The sequence below is a fragment of the Cavia porcellus genome, unplaced genomic scaffold (genome assembly GCF_034190915.1).
Source record: "Cavia porcellus strain 051 isolate PalLab524CR breed Dunkin Hartley unplaced genomic scaffold, mCavPor4.1 scaffold_7, whole genome shotgun sequence".
In the NCBI taxonomy this organism is placed as follows: domain Eukaryota; kingdom Metazoa; phylum Chordata; class Mammalia; order Rodentia; family Caviidae; genus Cavia; species Cavia porcellus.
This window is the reverse complement of record NW_026947490.1, coordinates 13340760-13361499: the sequence shown is the minus strand read 5'-3', so window position 1 is coordinate 13361499 and position 20740 is coordinate 13340760. Positions and strand designations below refer to the sequence as shown.

Here is a 20740-nt window from a genome sequence, read left to right as displayed (position 1 = left end):
TTCCACTCTTAAGTGCATCATACAATTGGAGTTGCACAGTACATAGTTTCTGTCTTGCGTTCTTTACTGGGTATGCAGAGCCCATCCATGCTGTGGCAGGTGGCAAGTCTTCATTCCTTTTCTGGCCAGAAATGACCCAGTTGGATGGATATGCCATTGTTTGTTGACTTACACACTAATTAGTGGACATTGGGGTGTTTCCCACTCTGGTACTATAAGCAGTACTGACAAGGATGTGCTTCTGAGAGGAGAGGGCTGAGACTGTAAGCCATGTGGCCTAGGTGCTTGTCCCAGGAAGACCATGCCAACCACCTATATTTCACCTCCAGGATCAGCCCTGCCCAACCAAAGCCAGGACCCAAAGCATGTGCTATGCTATGTATGAGTAGTGAGGAGGAGGCAGTGCTCAGGAGATAGGATCCAGTCTCTGCCAGCACCGTGGGACCTATGCTCAGGACCAAGACCACAGCCCCCACTCTGCAGCTGCAACATGGAGCAGAGGGTCAGGGGCTGGACCCCAAGGTGCCAGGGGAGGCAAGTAATAGGCTGTGGGACAGAAGGCAGGCAAAGGCTGTATCCAACAATACCCTGCTCCTGCCATCTTTCTGTAGTGCCATGACCTTGTTCTGGCCTAGGCCATCACCTCCTCCCTCTTCTGTCTTCTGTGCATCCTCTATCGCTCTCCACACAGCAGGACACAGGATGGGGTGTCTGGACGCCCTGCACAGTAAGGCCACTCTGCCTAAGATAGCACAGTTGGCAGACTTCCTGTAAGTCACCAGAGCTGGTCCCTGCAATCCCAGGGACTCAGGAAACTGAGGCAGGAGGATCACCACAAATTCAAGGCCAGCCTGCCCTATATCATGAGTTCCAAGCCAGCCTGAATTGCATAGCAAAAAAAAAAAAAAAAAAAAAAAAAAAAAAAAAACTCTGTCTCAAGAAAAAGAATTTTAGTTCACAGGCGGAATGGGAGTTTGCAGACTCCTAATTTGAAACCATTCAGGTTCCTTCCCAGCCTTCTAGGCCCTTTAAGACCTGACTTCTGCATCTCTTGGACTCGCAACTCTGCCCTCATGTGTCCTGTTGGCTACTCAACTGATCAGAACTTCAGTGTTACTTAGAGACTTCCCAGCCACTGGAGCCCAAATAGGTGCCACCCATGCCCATGTTTCATGCTTAGCACAATGGAAGACACAGGTTCTCACTCATCATAGGGTATGAGTTTCCTGGTGTTGGGCCCAGCCCAGAGACAGTGCACAAACAGCCTTCCACAAAAGTCTCACTTCACAGATAAGAAACAGACATCCCAAGGGAAGTGGGCCAGCCAGGATCACAGTTTAAGATGAGAATGGTTAAGATGGCTTTGGTCCTATACCTGACAGACAGCAGATATCATGCACCACATTTGCTATCCCCAGCTCAAGAACAGCGTAAGGATCAAAGTGGGCTTGGGAGAATCAGGGCCACAGGGTCTGCCTAGTACCCTGGGATCTTCAGGAAGAATCTGCATCAGCCTCCTCAGAGTGTCCATGCCTGCATGGCATGCCTGAATCCAGAACAGCTGAGTTTACCAACCTGGTGTCTGACTGTCCTCACAGAGACAGCCTGAAGGGTGAGTGTGGAGCTGAGACATCACACTGTCACAGGACACTCTGTTCACTTTGAGGAAGCCCAGGAACAGGTAGAACGGGGAGGAGGAACTGAGAAGCTACAGAAATAGCCGTAATGGGAAGGGGTTGCCGTGCAGGTGCCACTTGGGTGACAGTTTGTGTGCTGTCCATGGTTCTGAAATGTTCTCAGGAGCTGTCCCACATTGCAGCTTCAATTAGTTAAATAAAAAGTACAAAAGGCTGGGGATACAGCTAAGTGGCACAGAGCCTCCTTGGTAAGCGCGAGGTCATCAGTTCAATCTCTGATGCCAAAAAAAAAAAAAAAAAAAAAAAAAAGTACAAGGGTTAGCTGGGTGTGGTGGTACATGCCTGTAGTCCTGGCACTCAGGAGGCCGAGTCAGGATGACTGCTGTGTGAGGCCAGCCTGGCTTACATAGTGAGTTCAAAGCTAGCCTGAACTACATAGGACCTGTCTAAAATTTTAAAAAAAGAAGTACAGGGTGTGGGGCATCGCTGGTGGTTAGACTCATTCTTAGCATGTACAAGGCCCTGGGTTCAATCCCCAGACCAGAATAATGAAATTAGAGGTGCAACTCACCAGCAGTGTCTCTGTGCTTGAGAGCTGATGGGCTGCTGGCTCCATTTCCAAGCCCAGTGACACTCAGGACATTCTAGAACCCACTCTAGATGTGGGTTTATATGGCCCTCTGCATTTGTTGAACTGAGCTAAAGACTGAGGCCTCTAAAAAGATTTCCCAAAATCACAGAGGTCCAGATCCTTGCCTGCTGGTCTACTCATTGTGTTTCAGACTCACAAGCTGCCAGCTGCCTGCATGTGGTCCCTTCCCTCAGGTGCTGGAGGAGTCACCAGAGACCTCAGGATCCCTAAGCTGCTGCCATCATTCTCACAGGTACACCCCATACCTGGCCCACACTACCCAGACTTGCTGTCCTCCAGCCCATGCACTAGCATGTGCTCCGGGGCAGTGCTGGGTGTGGCATAGGCCTGTGTCCACCCACAGATGCGGCCTTGTCACTTTGCTAGAGTGGCTCTGTGCCAAACGCATGATCTGAGGCCTCAGGTTCAAATCAAGAAACCACCTTCCACCTTGCCCTGCCTGGGAGCTGGGAGGGAAGAGGCTGGGGAGGTGCCTTTCCTTCCAGTGTTAGGAGCACCATGAGGAGTTGGTTCCACTTGACAAGACTTTGCTGGGGAGGTGCCGTGCTGTCCTGTCACCATGTACCCTACACAAAACCAGGCTGAGGGCTGGGGCGTGGCTGCTCAATGGACCTTAGGTCCCGGACTTCCTGCTACAAGCTGTCTTCTCTCTGGTAGCCTCAGGTCCACGGTGGCTGTCTGGACACCTGCATCAGTGCGCAAATAATTCCAAGAAACATGGGTCACCCCACTACTCACTTCTTGGGAGGTATCATAGTTACTTTTTTCTTGTTACTGAAACAAAATACCTTATGCCAAAATTAGGGAAGGGAAGGTTTATTTCTTGCAATTTGGGAGCTTTCAATTCATACTCAGGTGGCTCCAAGGCAGGGTGGCGTGATGGTACCACTGTTCACGGCCACCACAAACAGCAAGAGTGAACAGAGCCAAAGAGAGGAAAGACAGTGCCTTTTTCCTGACCTTAGACTATATGCCGGCTCCACCTCTAGGCAAGTGGAGCACTCACATCACCAATCCCAGTGTCAGACAACAAACCAATCATAAACGCTAGATTCAGCCACATTCATGACTGCATGAGGCTTGGGGGGACATTCGAACAAACCATAAAGGGGACACCAGCCACCCCATCATCCACATGGGCTCTGCCTTACAGAGGCTGGAGGTCCAGTCCTGGTTAGGTTAGTCCTGAGGGAATCTGCTTCTGTGAGATGCTCAACTTAGGGCAGACTCATGCTCAGGGCCATTTTCCTTTCAGTCCTTTGCTTAGGGACAGAGTAACTACAAGACACACAGCACATGGGCAGATGTCTAGCAGGGCAGATTCTGGGAGAACAAGGGGTGCAGGCCAGGGTAGCCAGGATGGGGTGGCTGGGCCTGGAGGCAAGGCTATGGGCTGTGGGGTGTATGTGTAGGGCCTGGGACAGGGGCACTCCCAGGCTGAGGTCTCCACCTGGGGCAGGTCTGGCTTCCCTCTCTTCCCCACCCAGCTCTTCCATCCCAGGGGACTGTGGAGGAAGACAGGCAGGCTATACTCCTGGAAGGTGCCATCCACCTAAGTTTGTCTCTGTCCTTTTCCCGTGGCACCTCTACCACCCACACCTACGCAGGTACCATGCTTAAAGGGTTTATCTCCCCCACCTCACCCTGTTCACTCTCTTCCTCCCACCATTCAGTGAGCAGCTTCTCTGCAATGCCTGGTCATTGTGCCTGGGAGCCAACTGACTATGGACTGAAACCTCTCAAACTGTTAAAATCAACCTGCCTCCTTTATGTCACAGGTGACAGGGGCAGTGTCTAAGACAACCATAACCAGAGGAGAGGAAAGGCTCGAGACCTGACTGTATCTTAGACATAGAGGGAGATAGAGACTAGTCCTCTGCTCACTTCTTGACACCTTCCAATGACTCAACTCTAGCCCCGCCAGCAGTGATGTTGTGTTCTTGCCTTGGCCTCAACCACAAGATTGCAGCCATCTCTGTACCTTGCTACACCTCCCTCCCCACTTGCGCTGCCTGCGTGCTGCCTCACAGCCCCGTGTACCTGACTGCCCTATGAGTCCAGGCTGACCAGATGTGGCCATCTAGACCCCGCCTCCTACCAGCAAGTCAGGTGCCAATGCAGTGAGCTGATCCAAAGGTGATGATCACACCCCATGATGCAGTCACCTCCCTGAGGCCCCACCTGTGAGCACTGAGGCTCTGAGGGACATCTCGCTACAAACTGTAACATCTCTCAAGGCTCCCACCAACCACCAGCCCTGCCAACACTTTAGTTTCGGGTTTTTGGGTTCCAGAACTGGGACCAAATGGGTTTGGGAGCTTTAAGGTGCCATTTTCTTACTTCATCATAGCAGCCTCAGCAGATTAGTGCAGTAATAGTCACAGATCCCAAGGATTAGGAAGTTAGCACTGGAACACATTCTTCCCAGGCCTCACACTTCAGATGGGACACACCTTCATCTCCCAGCCAGGTGACAGTGGGCACACTGCCAACCTTTACTGAGGTCCAAGTTTTTCTTTTGGTTTGGTTTGGTTTTTCCTTTACTAGGGATTGAACCCAAGGCATTCACACTGAGATATATCCTCACCCCTTTTAAAAACTTTTTTTAAAATTTTGAAGCCAGATGTGGTGCATGGGGGGGGGGGGTCAGTGTAAAGGCCCTGGGCTCAATCCATACTACCACAAAAATAAACTAAAAAACTAATTTTTTTGGCACCGGGGATCAAATTAATTTTTATCTTGAGACTGGATCTCACCAAGTCACTAAGGTGCTCAGTTACTGGGTTAGATCTTACAATTCTCCCACCTCAGCTTCCCAGAGTGCTAGGGTTACAGGTATGCTTCCATGCCTGGCTAAATGCCTTGCTTTTTTGAGGCTGTGGTATGAGCATCCTGAAAATATTTGATGAACTTGAGGTGAGAGCCCAGGCCTGCTCCAATGAGGGGACCATCGAGAAATGATCATGGAGTGTGGTGAAGGGGTGGCTCTTAACGACCTCTGCCCACACCTTTCTGCTTTTCTGCCACATCTTCCCTTCTGACTGTGCAGAAGGGGTGAGCAAGACATGGCTGAGGCTGTCTGCTTGGAAAGACCCAGTGCAGGGCTGGCCCTTGGCCAGGACCTGGGGATGTAGACTTCAGGGGAGGCTCCTTGACTGGGCAGAACCAGTGTCCCTGGGAGCCAGAGTCAAGAGTAAGGCTGTACTGGGTGGTACTGTGGGCAGGGGCTCTACTAACACACCTTCCCTCTGTGCTGTTGCTTTCCATCCTTTCCCTGTAACCATTCATGGCTCTGCACTGGGTCCTGCTGGGTCCTCTTAGTCACCGAACCACAGCCTCAACCCAGCTGCTCCTGTGCTCCATTCTCATCCTCCCTTTCCTTGACTTTAGGACTCTCGATTGCGCTCGCTCTCTCTCTCTCTCTCTCTCTGTCTCTCTCTCTGTCTCCTTCCCAGATTTTATTTAAAAATTCATTTTAAAAAAATCATCAAAACCGGCATGGACATGCTTCTGTGAAGCCTAACAAAAGCAAGCTGGGAATTTAGGAAAGAAGGGCCCTTATGCATGGTTGCCTGATCGCAGCTCTAACAAAAAGGCTCCACCAGAACCATGGCTTGCAAAAAGACTACCACCACAACCTTATAGAAAAAGTACTTCCAGCTAGGTGTGGAGTAGGGAGTAGTTAAAGCTAGACATCAAACCCGAGTTCATCTGGGGCTGGAGCAAGGCTGTCCTGAAAACAGAGTGCAAGGTGAAGCAGGTCAACAAGCTTTTCCAGTCTAAAAAACACCAGACACCAAGAGCAAACCAAACAAACAGGCTGCTAGGCAGAGGGGTGTCATATGACACCTACCTGCTAAGTGTATAAGTAGTTCTTTTCCTGCCATCTGGAGAGAGCGCTCCACCTGGCCTCAGCTTGTCCTTATTTCTCCATCCTTAACCCACAAAAAACTTTAAAGAGCTGCACTAGGCACAACAGTGTGGGAGTACAAGTCTGAAATTCCAGCATTCAGGAGGCTGAGGCAGGACAAGTTCCAGACCAGCCAGGGGAGTTTAGCAAGAACTCAGCTGGGAATATAGTTCAAGCCCTAGCTTGAACTATAAAGAATCTTTGCCCAGCAACTATATGTTCAGCATCTATCTAATGTCTTATTTATTTATTTATTTATTTATTTTGGTACCAGGAGTTGAACTCAACCTTGCACTTGCCAGGCAGGTACTTATGCCACTGAGCTAAATCCCTGGCGAGATGTCATCTTTATTAATCATCATGACTAAAGATAACTTTCAAAATATCCTGTGTAGTCCTCTTCATTTTGCCTTTAAAAACTTCCCTTTGCTGCATAGCAGCTGCCTGGCAAACACATGGTCTTGAGTTCAGTTCCTGGCACAAAAAACAAAACTTCCCTTTGCCTGAGTCTCTGAATTTGCATATAGTTTGTTATGGCATGTGCATTCCCATTGCACTCCTCGCCACTCCCATTGCAACGCTATTCCTACATGATACTGATTTTCTTCAACCGCAACCTTTTGTGACTCTGTGGGTGGACAAGCCCTGTCAGGAACAATGAGGACAACAAGGAAGGGAGTGGAGTCATATGGCTGATCTAGGCAGAGGCAGAGCAGGAGCTGGGACAACTGCTCGATCTGGGTGCTGATTACGTGTCCTTAAGCCACCCATGCTCCACTCCCACTCAAGTCTCGGCACTCAGGGCTTCTCTGGCATCCTGTGTGCTCCTCCCACCTGACCCACCATCCAGGCTAATGCAGGGCACTGGCCCTGCCCAGCCCACTGTCCTTGCCCAGCCCAGCTGGCCATGGCTGGCCTTCACTGGTGAGATCCACAGCTTTCCTCCCTCACCCCCACCTACACACCACTGCATCGTTGTCAGCTGTGCTCTGATCCAGAGAACACCCGGGTCCAGAAGCCGGACTCCTACACACCCATGTTGCATACCTCAGCCGATTCTGTCCCCTCACTCAACACACAAGAGAACAACTGCAAGCCAAGAGGAAACTGAGTTCAGGACAATGACGCTGCAGGATTCCAAGACCACCCTCAGATAAGCGATTCCCCAGAGTCCAGGCCATATGAAAAGCATGGCCAACCAGCATGCCCGTCACATGGGGATGGGGTGTTTTGCATGCTTGACCTTGGCTGCTCAGTTTCAGCCTCTCCTCCACAAGTCAGATTGAAAACAAGTGGCCCAAGTTCCCCAGTGAGTCACCCTTGGCAAACTGCCGGGCACAGCCCAAGGTCTGGCTTGAGGCAAATACCTGACAGGCAAGATGCACCCAGTGGGCCCAGTCCTTTATGGGAATGTGCAAAGTTTGGTCACTTGCTGAGTTAACTCATCAGAGCACAGTCACCCAACAAGCTGCAGCCCCAGAAAGCCTTATTCCCCAGTAGAGAGCCACAGGTGTCACCAACTTGCCAGAGGAAGAGAAGCAGCTCACAGAAAGAGGCAGCTGGGTTTTGCCAAGGACATCAGCATCTGGGCGGTGCACTGCACAGCATCACCGGAAGTCCCAAATAGCAGCAGCCAACAGGAGGCTGTAGGCCATTGCCCACCTGCTGCGGGAAACAGCATCAGGGCCCCACATCAAGGCGGACAGCCCAGAGCAGAAACTCTGCAGCACCAGCTGGCAAGTTCCCATGCCAGGGGTGGGCACACATAAGAACCAGCTAAATTCAGCTTCCCACGTGCAGAGTCCAGTGCTGCCCACTCAACTCTAGGCCTCCTGCCCTCTGTGATGCTTCAATTAGTGAAACACAGGCATGAGGCCTCCCACAGGGACACAGCCTTAACTTGGAGAATTTCATACACCAGTCAGCCAGGGTGCATGTTTTTTTCACCAGAAGGCAGTGTCCAAGGGAGAAGGTGACAGCCCTGGATGGGGGACCCAAACAAAGCCCAGCCCAGGCGATGGTCAGCCCAGCAGCCAGGAGAGGGCAGCAAGGCACAGACTTTGGTCAGGGAAAAAACATGCTTTTCTGGCATTTGAAGTTCAGGACAAAGGCAGACAAAGGTCATTCCTACAGAGTGTCCTGGGGCAATTCATTCTTTCCAGAGGGTTTGCGCTGTTACTACCCGAGAAGTGGATGTCACCACTCTGCCTCACACAACACATGGGTGTGCACACTGGGGAGCAGCCTGACAGAGCCTCAGGGCAGGCAGCCTGCAGTCACTTCCTGGCCCTCACACCAAGCTGCTCCTTCAGGAGCTTAAGGACCCAAACAGGAGGGGCTCTACAGTACAGTGCTGCAACTGAGGAAAGGCCTTCAGCCGAGCTCACCCCTCACCAAGCACTGGCAGATCCACATCCTCATCCTGCCTGATGCGGGGCCCTGCAACCCTGAGTCCCAAGAACCAAGAACAGGATGGTGACTGACAAGGCACCTGGGATTGGGCAGGTCTTGCAGTCTGGGAGCACTAGGACCCAGCCCTGCTGCCCTCCCTACCCCACACAGCCTCACCCCTGAGCCAGGGTCTGGAGCAGTTCTCAGGCCAAAGGAAGGCAGCTGTCTCCCAGTCTCCTGGACAAGACAGTGCAGCAAGGAGACTCCATTTCGCCCCTGGCCCCTCTGCCGCTCGGCCAGGGGGACCCCCACCCAACCTGCCCTGTGCCATCACACAGCTCTTGTCCCATCCCTCTCCGAGCCACCCACTGAGCTGACCAGCAAGGTTGCCCCTCCTCCCAGTCCTCTGGACTGTACCCCCCACCTCTTCCACCCCCATCTGTGGTGCTGCCTGACATGGGCCCAGCAGCCACCCACCACCTTCTCACCTTCCACACCCCAGTCATAAAGAGGCTCATCTCTGAGCCACCCTGCTCCCAATCTTGCCTCTGGAGCCCTTCCTGCCTTCCGCCTGCATTAACTGCAGCAGGAACTCATGTCCTCCTCCAGTGTCTCTTTCCACCGCCCGAGTCTGAGCAGAAAGTTCTGCAGTATGTCACCGTCCCTGGCCCAGCCTTCTGAGGGGTAGTGTGCTGTGAGCCATGTGGCTCTTGAGGTTCTTAGGGGAAAGGACTGAGAGAGAATGAGAAAATAAAAAAGAGACAAAGCTGGGGTCAGGTAGTGCCTCACTCTTCTGATGGGAGAGAAGGAACTGCTCAACCACTGCAGCACATTTATTTATACCCTCAGACCGAGGATGTCAGTTTCAATCCCGCTGCCTAGTGATTTGTCTGCCTGGTAGACCTGGACCCCTTGCCTTCTCAGAGCTGGAACACCTTGTTTACCTGGCTTGCTTTGGGCTCTCTGTTTTCAGGGCTGGCCTTGCTTTAGCCCCACACGTGTGATCAATCTCCAGCTTCCACGGCTCCCTACAGCAGGGTGCCCTCCAAGCACTGCGATGAACCCCGGCTGGCCTCCCCAGCCATCCTCAGGTGTGTGCAGAGCAGAACTTGTGTATGCAGCAATACGGAGGTGGCTTCCGAGAGCCACACCTTCACTGCCTTTCACATCAGCTCAGGACTGGGCCCCCTCCCATGCATCGGCCACGGGGGACCACTGTGGCTCCCAAGGAAGCCATTTTCCTCCCGCCACACACCTCCATCACTGTCCTTTCCTCCAAGTGCTCCTTCCCAGGGAAGCTGCCCACCCCCTGTGCAATACCCTGGATGCCGCTCTCACAGCTGCAGCTGTGGCATCTTCCTCCTTCACAACACAATTTGTGCTTCCCAAGGGCCCTTCCCTTGACCCTTCCCAAGGCCACCTTCCCTGGTGGCTGCCTGCTCCGCCTCCTCTGTCTTCGAATGTGCCAACAGGGTCTACCCCACCCCAGGCCCCCAAGGCAACAGTCCATTGCCCAGGCAGGCCCAGCCACATGGCCTCCACACAGCAGCAGTATCCCCGTTCTTTCTCAGGACCCGGCACCCACTGGCTGCCTGTGCTTTGCCAGCTGCCCCTCGCCCCCTGCAAAGCTCCATAGCCCAGTCCCTCCTCAGGGCAGCTTCTGCCTTGTATGTCAGGGTGCCTGTCCCCACACCTCTAACAACCCCACCACCCTGTCAGGTGACAAACCTTCACCTGTCAGCTGCTGTCACCTTTAACCCCTGCACAGCTCCCTGGGGTACTGACAGGGTCAGAGCCTGAGGAGAGGCTCAGACAGGAAGGCATATCCCAGAGAGACAGAGACCGGGCTTCAGTGTCACTGAGTCCCCTCACAGGCAGAGCCAGCCACAGTGTGGCAGAGGCTGAGACGGGGAGACTCAGAGACATGCGCTGCTGGTGAGAGCCCCTCACCCCCAACGACTGCTTCTGGACTCAGATAAACAACTTCCCTCAGTCCAAGTAGCCTCTTTGTGCAGGTCTCTGGCTGCGCCCTTCATGTCCCTTCTCCTGCTGCCCTGCAGGCAGTGTCCTCCCTGTGCTGTGCTGTGCTGTGAGCCGGTTAAGGGGAGGGAGGGCAAGGAGAGGGCAGCAGGGCTGGCTCATCTGTGGAGCCAAGTACAGAGTGGCTGGTCTGATCTCACACGGTGCCTGGTGCAGGCCCACCAGCCCGGTGCTAAGAGGAGGGGATGCAGGGCCGAGTGGCTGAGCAGCCGGGGTTACACCGCACAGCAGCAGTATCCACCTTCCTTTCTCAGGGCCCAGCACCCACTGGCTGCCCATGCTCTGCCAGCTGCCTTGCAGCATGAGCACCCAACACCTCCAGTCCATAGGCCACACTTCCACCCAGTTAGAAGACTGGCACTAGCCACTGAATTTCTCTTAAACCGCCCATATGACTTTTAGACAAAGAAGGGGGAAAGCTGAGGGTAGAGGAACAGAAAACTACACTGAAGGTAGACATGAAGATGTAGAAAACCAAAGAAAAACAGAAATAGGACAGCATGGTAAGGCCCCAGCCTGGCACTCTTGGGACAGGGTCTCCCCAGAATCTGCCCCCATGAAGACACTAGAACGGGGCCCTTCTCGATGTTTATTGATCCTGGGAGGAGAGGAACCCAGATCCTCTGGCGTCTCAAGTACCATATACCTGGTGGTGTGCACGGCATCAGCTACCTAGACGTAACAAGAGAAGCAGGTGGGGTCCTGGGTTTTCTCCCTGGACTCAGAAGAGGGAAGGGACTCAGTGATCCTGGGCCTGGGGCCCAGTGAGGCAGGGGCCTCACCCGACACCCGAAGCTCCACCGGCTCGCTGAGCAGCGACTCGAACGCCACAGGCCTCCACCCACGGTATCGGCAGCTGTAGTTGCCTGTGTGTCTGGGCCCCACGGCGATCAGCACCAGGTTGGCCGCGGTGCGCGTGGAGCTGGCCCTCGCCACAGCGTCCTCCTCACCCGCGCGCAGCAGCTCGAAGAGCACGCCGGGCACAGGGCCCTCACAGTGCAGGACGGCGTCGCGGCCCGGGGTCACGGGCGGCCCCAGTATGCGGAGACGGGGCGCCGGCGGAGGCCCTGCGCGGGAGCGGTCAGGTCAGCTGGGACGGGTGGGCGTCACCAGCCGCGCACCCGGCTCTAGGGGAAGGGGAAGGCGCCCACAGAAGGCCCGGGCACCGGGCGGGCTAGATTGGCACGGAAGTGACCCGGGAAGGTGAAGCCCGGTAACCTGCAAGGGCGGGGACAGGGTCACAATGACCGTGACCCACGAGCTTGTAGCACAGAGAAACTGAGGCACTGGCTGGCGAAAAGCCATCAGGAACGGGATCAGGAAAACCTGGGTGCAGCCCTGTGCTGTACGCATTCACGGGTCCGGAACCCGGAGCCGCAGCCCCAGCCCTCTTTATTTTTATTTTCCAGCTGAGCCGCCCTGGTTGGGCATCCACCCGCTACCCGCTCGCCCAAGCTCCCGCAAGCGCGGGTGACACTGCTCGCTCACCGTCTACGCGCAGCTCCAGGCGTGCGCTGCGCGCGGAGCCCACAAAGCGCTGCGCAGGGTCTGTGTAGATGCAGCTGTAGTTTGCCGAGTCGGCCACGGATACGTTGCGCAACTCGAACTCGGCCTCAGCGCCCGCGGGCCGCAGCACAGCCAGCAGCTGGCGTCCCAGCGCGTCCTCGCGCTCCAGTGCCACGCGCAGCCTGGGCCCGGGCACGCGGCAGCGCAGGCGCACGAGGGAGCCGGGCGCGGCGCGCGGGCCCGGGGGGAAGGCGCTCAGCTCCGGTGCGGCCAGCGACCCTGCGGGAGCGGGGCTTAAGCGACGGCGGCCTGGCCTGAGGCCGAGGCGGGAGGGTCGCTCTGCCAGCTGCCCTTGCTCACCGTCGCTGCGCACCAGCTCCACGGGTGCGCTGTTCGCCGACCAGGCCGCGCCGCCGCCACGCGGCAGGTAGCGGCAAGTGTATGGGCCGCTGTCGCCCTCCGCCTTCGGGTCCAGCTCGAAGAAGACGCGGTCCCGGCTGCTGGAGGCCATGGGCACGCGCAGGGTCTCCCCGCGTAGCTGCAGCTCGAAGTCCGCGTCGTTCAGGGGCGCCACGCACTCCAGGGACGCTCGCTCGCCGGGCTGCAGGATCCTGGCGCCGTAGCCCCGGAACTCCAGCGTGGGCGGCGGGGCCTTGGCTGTGGGGAGCGGGGCTGGCACTGAAGCCGGGGCAGGCACCGCGCCCGCCCCCGGGAGCCCTCCATTCCTTCCTCTGGCAGCCCCTGCACTCACCCAGCTCCTCGATGGTCACTGTGTTGCTGGGCTCAGAGAGGCTCCCCGCAGCGTGGGTCCGGTACCTACAGCTGTAGTTGCCAGCCCGGTGGACGGGGAAGGTGGCCTCTCTGTCCACTCCCGCCTTGGCCACCGCAGAAGACGCGTGATCACCTTCCCGCATCAGCAGAAAGGTCGCACCATGCCAGACAGTGTGGCACCGCAGGGTTGAGTTGAGGCCGGGTGTGATCCAGGACACAGGCTCAGCAGAGAGCCGGGGCGGGGGCAGGGGCTCTGCGGAAGGGCAGGCTCAGAAAGGTGGCTCTGTGGAGCTGGATCCCATGCTGAACATGGGAAGGAACAGGCACAGGGCACGTGGTACGCTAGACCCCATCCCACAGGTGGGGAAACTGAGGCTCGGGCGTTGAGCAATGCGGAGGGCGGCCCCAAAAGTGCCCTGCTCACCTGTGCCTGTCACCTCCAGGAGGTCACTCAGCTGGGTCCAGCGTTCACCCAGGCCTGTGCGGCAGTGGTAGAGGCCCCGGTTGTCCATGGTCACCTTGCCCAGCACAAACTGGTGGGCGATGGCGGGGATGGCAAGGTGCACAGGCTCCAGCGCCACCCCGTCTTTGAACAACTGGAAGTCCTGGGTCTCCATGCGTGCACGGCAGGTCAGCCTGAGCTGGGCCCACGGCTCCATCAGTGAGGCTGACTCTGCCCAGAGCTTTGGCTGGGTCTCAATCACTGTGGATGGAGGAACCATGGAGTCCATAGGAGCTGCAGAGACCCGACTGCCCACAGCCCTGTCCAGCCCCTGGACTCACCCACGGCCGCCTCATTCGCCGGGCCCAGGGCGAGACCTGTGGAGACAGTGTGGCCATGAGGCCCCATTCATTCCCCTGCCCAGGGACCCGGGCTGGGATATCTTACCCCAGAGCAGCAGGAAGCCCACCAGGGCCACCATAGCACCGACCCTTGATCCACCGCCAACGGGCACCTGAATGGGTACCTATAGGGCAAGTGGCCGGGGACACTGCCCTGTCCCCTATTTGTCTTCCCTGGGTGGTGGGGGACAAAGGGCGAACCTGTCAGCCCAGTTTGGGATACTCAGCAGTAATGGTAATCAATAAATAGTGGATCATTAACACTAAATTAACAAAATGTAAGGAAGAAGAGGCACACATTTGTCATTGAGCTACTTGGGAGGCCAAGGCAGTCGGGGCAATTTAGCAAGGCCTTGTGCCAAAATAAAATGTTCAAAGGGCTGAGGATGCAGAACAGTGGTTGAGTGCTTGCCTAGTGTGTGCAAGGCTCTGGGTTTGCACTCCTGTATCAGGAGAGGGGCACAATCAAATCCTATTCTTGGGTTGGCGCTGGGATCCATAGCCCGGTGGGAACCCCACATCTGTGGAAAGACCTCTGTTGAGCCCCATTTGTACTCAGGATGCTGAGCCCAGACCTGTGCTCACCCCAAGTGACAGAAACTCAGGACATACATGCTCAGGGCTGCAGCCTTCTGAGGGATCTGCCTGGCAGGACAGGGTGGTGGCGGGGTGGGGGGGGGCCTGGTCTCAGCTAGAACGAAGGTGCAGGGAACCCATTCCACATGCTCTGCCGTCAGCCTCCACTGTCCTCCCTCCTCTCCACACTGCTGAGCATCTCTGGGAAGGCATCGACCGAGTGCTTCCCTTGTGGACAGGAGGCAGGAGATGGGTGATGCCCTGACAGTCTCACATTCTGATGGCATGACGGGGAGAGAGGGCTTACCACGGTCACCTCTGTGAGGCCTTGACCTTCAGCCCTACCTGCAGATGGGAAGGTGTTGTACAACTTTGGTTCCACTAGAGGGGCAGCAGACTGTCACTGCCAGCTCTTGTGCTTGGTCCTGAAAGATCACGGCTCCTATTGGAACCCAAGTCCTCAACCCTCTCTGGTAGATGCCCCCTTTACAGAACTCATATTTCCAGCCTCAGCCCTGAGCCCAGGACACACATGTTGCTTGGGCCAGGCCCTGGTTGTCAGCAATGGGGCTGCCACAGACGGGACTCTTTGCAGTCTGACCCTCTGCTTCCATCATAGCTCCCACTGCTCTGCCACTGCTGCAGCCACCAGGCCATCAGCTCACCCAGAACCACTCACCACATCCACAGAAAAGTGCAAGGTGGCAAACATCCGTGTTTTTAAAACTTCACGTTTTGGGGAAATTTCTTTTTTTAATTTTATTTAAAAGGAAAAAGAAAAAACAAAACAAAGCAGTGTAAGGTTACAGAACTACAAAAAAAAAAAAAAACAGTAACAAATCACCAGTTAATAGATTACATATTATCATCTTAGAGATAGTTGCTCAAGTCACAGTATCAAAGAATACAAAGTGGACATTCAAACAGTGAGACTGCAAACAGTTGTGTTCAATGATCCAACCAAAAACATTAATATGGTCAGCTATTTAATACCCCTAAACACACTTACTGTTGTATCTTTTAGAGCACTTTTTTCCTTCTCTTTTTTACAACAAAATTTACACATTTTGGGTTTTATTACTCCTTAGTTCTTATTACTTTTGGGGGGGGGGATAAAGTCAAATATGGCAAAACAAAGCTGTCAGTCAAAACCAAGGATAGACATAGCACATGATGTAAAAACAGAGTACAAGGTTATCAACAATGGTTACCATAGTGTCTCTTGTTTCCTTAAAAAGAATTGTCTATCTCATTAGGTATTATAAAGTTGAACAAAACAGTAGAGAACAAGACCAATAAAACTTAAGCATTGTAAACATTAGAGGACTTCCAAAGGAGACAATAGTCAAACCAGAATGGGCATCTTAGTGAATCTTATTGCCTTCAAAGTAGTTGCCTATACCCTCAAATTTGATACTATCATACAGAATGGAACAGAGTCTAATCAGTCAAAACAAGATAGTGGGAGTATTACAGGACTTCAAAACAAGTTAATAGGAAATTTAAAAAGGTACTATTATATATTCTGCTAATTTTTAAAATTTTTCCCCTTAATTAAAAAAACCATAAAAAATAACTAAATAATTTTTAACGAATAAGGGAGAGATTGAGATAAAAGAGGACATAACTATATAACAATACAGGTCAAAGCATGACTGTTTCAGAAACCTAGTGCTTCACCACCAAATAACCCAACTTAATAGTAGTTACCATAGTGTCTGTCTTTTTCCTTGAAATATTTCAATAAAACTTCATATACTGTAGCTTCAAATAGTTCCAATATCAAGAAGCCCAGAATAAAGCCTTTCCAATTAATAAGTGAAAACTTTACAAGGCTTCAAGGCCACATGCTGGGAAATCATGATTACCACATACTTTTATATATTTGAATCATTAATTACATTAGGGAAACTATTCAGTATTTACACATGCGAGATTGATTTATTTCACTTATGAGTATGGTCTCAAGCTGGCCCATTTATTGATAAATATCTCAATGTGATCATTCTTTATAGCTGAGTAGTACTCCATTGTATAGAAATACCACAACTTTTTTATCCATTCCTCAGTAGATGGACACTTGGGTAGTTTCCAAGATCTGGCGATTACAAATTGTGCTGCTATAAACATAGGGGCACATATATCACTGTGGTATGATGCTTTCAGTTCTTCTGGGAATATGCCTAGAAGTGGAATAGCCGGAATAAATGGGACTTCCTATTCCAGCTTCTTGAGAAATCTCCAGACTGACCTCCACAAAGGTTGTACCAGTCTACACTCCCACCAACAGTGCAGGAGAGTTCCATTTTCCCCATAGCCTCTCCAGCATTTGTTGTTGTTGGTTTTCTTGATCCTGGCCATTCTTTCAGGAGTGAGATGGTATCTCAGTGTGATTTTAATTTTCATTTCTCTAATGACCAATGATGATGAGCATTTCTTCATGTATTTATTTGCCATTTGTATTTCTTCATCTGAGAAGTGCGTATTCATCTCAGATGCCCATTTTTGGATTGGATCTTTGAATTTTGGGGGTCTGAGTTTTTTTAATTCTTTATATGTTTTAGACAAGAGTCCCTTGTCTGAGAGAGAGTTCACTAAAATCTTTTCCCAGTTTGTGGGTTTTCTTTTCACTATGCTGGAGATTTCTTTTGACATGCAGAAACTTTTGAATAAGAAGTGGTCCCAGTTATTGATTCTGGGAAGTATTTCCCATGCGGTTTGAGTCCTGTTCATGAATTCTCTACCTACTCCTATGTCTTCAAGGTTTCTACCCAATTTGTCTTCCAATAGATTTAGTGTTTCTGTTTTAATATTCAGATCTTTGACCCATTTAGATTTTAATTTAGTACATGGTGATAGACATGGGTCTAGCTTTAGTTTTCAGCAAATGGAGAGCCAGTATTTCCAGCACCATTTATTAAAGAGACTGTCGTTCTTCCAATGAACCTGTTTGGCTCCTTTATCAAAGATAAGGTGGTTGAGTGTGTTTGTAGTTGTGGTTGTATCTTCTAATCTATTCCATTGATCTTCGGCTCTGTTTTGATTCCAATACCATGTTGATTTTACTACTGTTGCTTTGTAGTACAACTTCAAGTCAGGGATTGTGATGCCTCCTGCCTTGCCTTTGATGCTTAGAATTGCCTTTGCTATTCTAGGTCTCTTCTGGGTTCCAGATGAATTTTAGGAGTGATATCTCTAGATTTATAAGGTATGTTGATGGTATTTTTATTGGGATTGCATTGAATCTGTATAACAGTTTTGGGAGAATGGCCATTTTCACAATGTTTGTTCTTCCTATCCATGAGCAAGGGATGTCTTTCCATTTTCTGAGATCATCTTCAATTTCTTCCTTAGAGTATTATAATTTTCCTTGTATAGGTCTTTCACTTCTTTCATAAGAGTAATTCCTAAATATTTCATTTTTTTGCTTGTTAACGTGAAGAGTGTGCTTTCTCTTATTTCCCTCTCTGTAATTTTCTTGTTTGTGTATAGGAAGGCTATTGATTTTGTAGCCAGCTACATTACTGAATTTATTTATTGTATCTAAGAGTCTTTTAATGGAGTTTAGGGGGTCTTCTATGTAGAGTATCATGTCATATGCGAACAATGATAATTTAACTTCTTCTTTTCCTATCTTTACCCCTTTTATTTCTCTCTCTTGCCTAATTGCCCTGGCTAGTACTTCCAGTACTATATTAAATAGGAGTGTTGATAAAGGACATCCTTGTCTTGTGCCTAATTTTAAAGTAAAGGCTTTAAATTTTTGGCCATTTAGTATGATACTCGCTGTTGGTTTGTCATAGACAGCCTTTATTATATTGAGGTAAAGACCATCTATTCCAATTTTCTGTAAAGTTCTTATCATGAATGAATGTTGGACCTTATCAAAGGCTTTTTCTGCATCTATAGAAATGATCATGTGATTCTTACTTTTGGCTTTATTGGTATGGTTACATTTATTGATTTACGTATGTTGAACCATCCTTGTATTCCTGGGATGAATCCCACTTGGTCATGATTTATAATCTTCCTGATGATTTGCTGCATCCTATTTGCCAATGTTTTACTGAGGATTTTTGCATCTGTGTTCATTAGGGAGATCAGTCTATAGTTCTCTTTTTTAGTTGGGTCTTTCTCAGGTTTTGGTACTAGAGTAATATTTGCTTCCAGGAATGACTTAGGAAGGATTGCTTCCCTTTCAATTTCATTGAATAGTTTGAGGAGTGTCGGCATTAGGTCTTCTTTGTATTTCTTGTAGAATTCTGCAGTGAATCCATCTGGGCCTGGGCTCTTCTTTGTAGGTAAGGACTTAATTACATTTTCAATTTCATTAACAGAGATTGGGTTATTCAACAGTTTTACATCCTCTTGATCTAGCTTTGGTACTTCATATGTTTCTAACAATCTGTCTATTTCTTCTGTGTTGTCAAACCTTTGAGAGAAGAGGTTTTCGAAATAGGTGTTGATGATCTTGTGTATTTCTATTGGGCCTGTAGTGATTTCACCTTTTTCATTTCTTATTGCATGAATTTGAGCTTTTTCTTCCCTTTTTAAAATAAGGTTAGCTAGGGGCTTATCAATTTTATTTATTCTTTCAAAGAACCAACTCTTTGATTTGTTGTTGGATTGTTTTCTTAGTCTCTATTGCATTGATTTCTGGTCTGATTTTTATAATTTCCTCTCTTCTTTTGGCTTTGGGCTTCACTTGCTCTTCTTTTTCTAGCTGTTTGAGGTGTAGCATCAATTTATTTATTTGTATTTTTTCTGATTTCCTGATGTGGGAACTCAGTGCAATAAATTTTCCTCTGAGGACAGCTTTCATTGCATCCCACAAATTCCAGTAAGTTGTATCTGCATTTTCATTTTCTTTTAGGTATTGTTTAATTTCTTCTGTGACCCACTGATCACTCAAGAGTGTATTATTCAGTTTCCATGTATTTGCGGGATTTTTGCAGTATCTTTTATCATTAATTTCTAATTTCAGAGCGCTATGATCCGATAACTTGCAAGGGATGACTTCAAGTCTTTTGCATTTGTTTAAATATGTTCTGTGAGCCAATATATGGTCTACTTTAGAGAATGATCCATGTACTGCTCAGAAGAATGTGTATTCTGATGTTTTTGGGTGGAACATTCTGTATATGTCTATCAAATCCATTTGTTCGCAGGTGTGATTCAGTTCTTTTATTTCTTTGCTCATTTTTTGTTTGGTTGATCTGTCCCTTGGTGTCAGTGGTCTCGTATTACAATTGTGTTACTGATAATTTGAGTTTTCATTTCTGTTAATAGTTGTTTTATATAACTGGGTGCTCTGGAGTTCGGTGCATATATATTTAAGATAGTTATCACTTCCTCTTAGAGTTTTCCCCTGACCAGTATATAGTGACCTTCTTTGTCCTTTATGGTCATTGTTGGTTTAAAGTTCACGTTGTCTGCAAACAGAATGGCTACTCCTGCCTTTTTTTGGATTCATGCTGCATGAAGTATTGTTGTCCATCCTTTGACTTTCAGTCTGTGAGTATCCTTCTGGGTTAGATGGGTTTCCTGTAAACAGCATATGGTTGGATTTTGTTTCTTGATCCATTCTGCTAGTCTGTTTCTTTTGATTGGTGCATTGAGACCATTTACATTAATGGTTATTACTGTTAAATGCTGGTTTACTGTTGACATGTTATCTCTCTGCTGTTGCATCTTTATCTTTCTGTTCTGTTTAATTATCTGCTTTGCTTAGTGGTTTTTTCCTTTGTGTATCTAAACTGTCTTTCAATATTTTTTGCAGGGTTGGTTTGGTGTTCATGAAGTTCTTCAGCTGTACTTTGTCATGGAAGTATCGTATTTCACCATCAGTTTTGACTGATATTTTTCAGGATACATCAGTCTAGGTTGGAAATCATTTTGCTTTAGGATCTGGAATACTTCACTCCATTCTCTTCTTGACTTTATTGTTTGTGCTGAGAAGTCTGCTGTGATTCTGATAGGTTTTCCTTTATAAGTGATCTGTCTTTTCTCTCTGACAGCTTTTAATAATCTATTCTTGTGTTGGATTTCTGGGATGGTGATTATTATATGTCTGGGTGTAGTTTTATTTTGGTTATGACTATTTGGAGTTCTATATGCTTCACTGATCTTGGTGTCATTTTCTGATCTCATGCTTGTGAAATTTTCAGCTATTACTTCTCTAAATATCCTCTTGACATCCTTTATGTTGTCTCTTTTTTCATTAATCCCTATCATTCTTATGTTATTTTTCTTTGCATCATCTTGCATTTGTTGAATTGTTGTTTCCTGATTCCTTGTTATTTTTAAAAGATCTTTCCTTTCCTGTTCACTAGCTGCAATCCTGTCTTCGAGGTCTGAAATTCTATCTTCACTTTCATTGAGGCGGTTTTTACAACTTTCAGTGGAGTTTTTTAT

At 49.9% G+C, this 20740-nt stretch overlaps 3 protein-coding genes across 3 annotated transcripts in view; 2 read left to right on the top strand and 1 right to left on the bottom strand.

The window, feature by feature from the left end:
- Positions 1–20740, top strand: part of Rps5 (ribosomal protein S5) — an 82556-nt gene that overhangs the window by 44909 nt on the left and 16907 nt on the right. The gene's annotated exons all lie outside the window — the stretch shown is intronic.
- Znf8 (zinc finger protein 8) overlaps positions 1–20740 on the top strand; it is a 55887-nt gene that overhangs the window by 31507 nt on the left and 3640 nt on the right. The window lies entirely within an intron of this gene.
- Positions 11206–13981, bottom strand: A1bg (alpha-1-B glycoprotein). Its single transcript, XM_063252557.1, has 8 exons — positions 13797–13981; positions 13691–13726; positions 13332–13610; positions 12888–13160; positions 12497–12793; positions 12119–12415; positions 11413–11697; positions 11206–11302 (listed from the first exon to the last, which is right to left on the bottom strand). The coding sequence occupies exons 1-8, from the start codon at positions 13828–13830 to the stop codon at positions 11295–11297; spliced, it is 1509 nt and encodes a 502-aa protein (XP_063108627.1). The 5' UTR covers positions 13831–13981; the 3' UTR covers positions 11206–11294.

Bases quoted from the DNA above. Each gene is read 5' to 3' on its own strand.
- A1bg (XM_063252557.1), bottom strand. From the start codon at position 13,830: ATGGTGGCCCTGGTGGGCTTCCTGCTGCTCTGGG. The intron at 13,161-13,331 runs GTGAGCAGGGCA...GCCCTTCCGCAG, and splicing joins CCTGGAGGTGACAGGCACAG to AGCCCCTGCCCCCGCCCCGG. The intron at 12,416-12,496 runs GTGAGCAAGGGC...CCGCTCCCGCAG, and splicing joins GGAGCTGGTGCGCAGCGACG to GGTCGCTGGCCGCACCGGAG.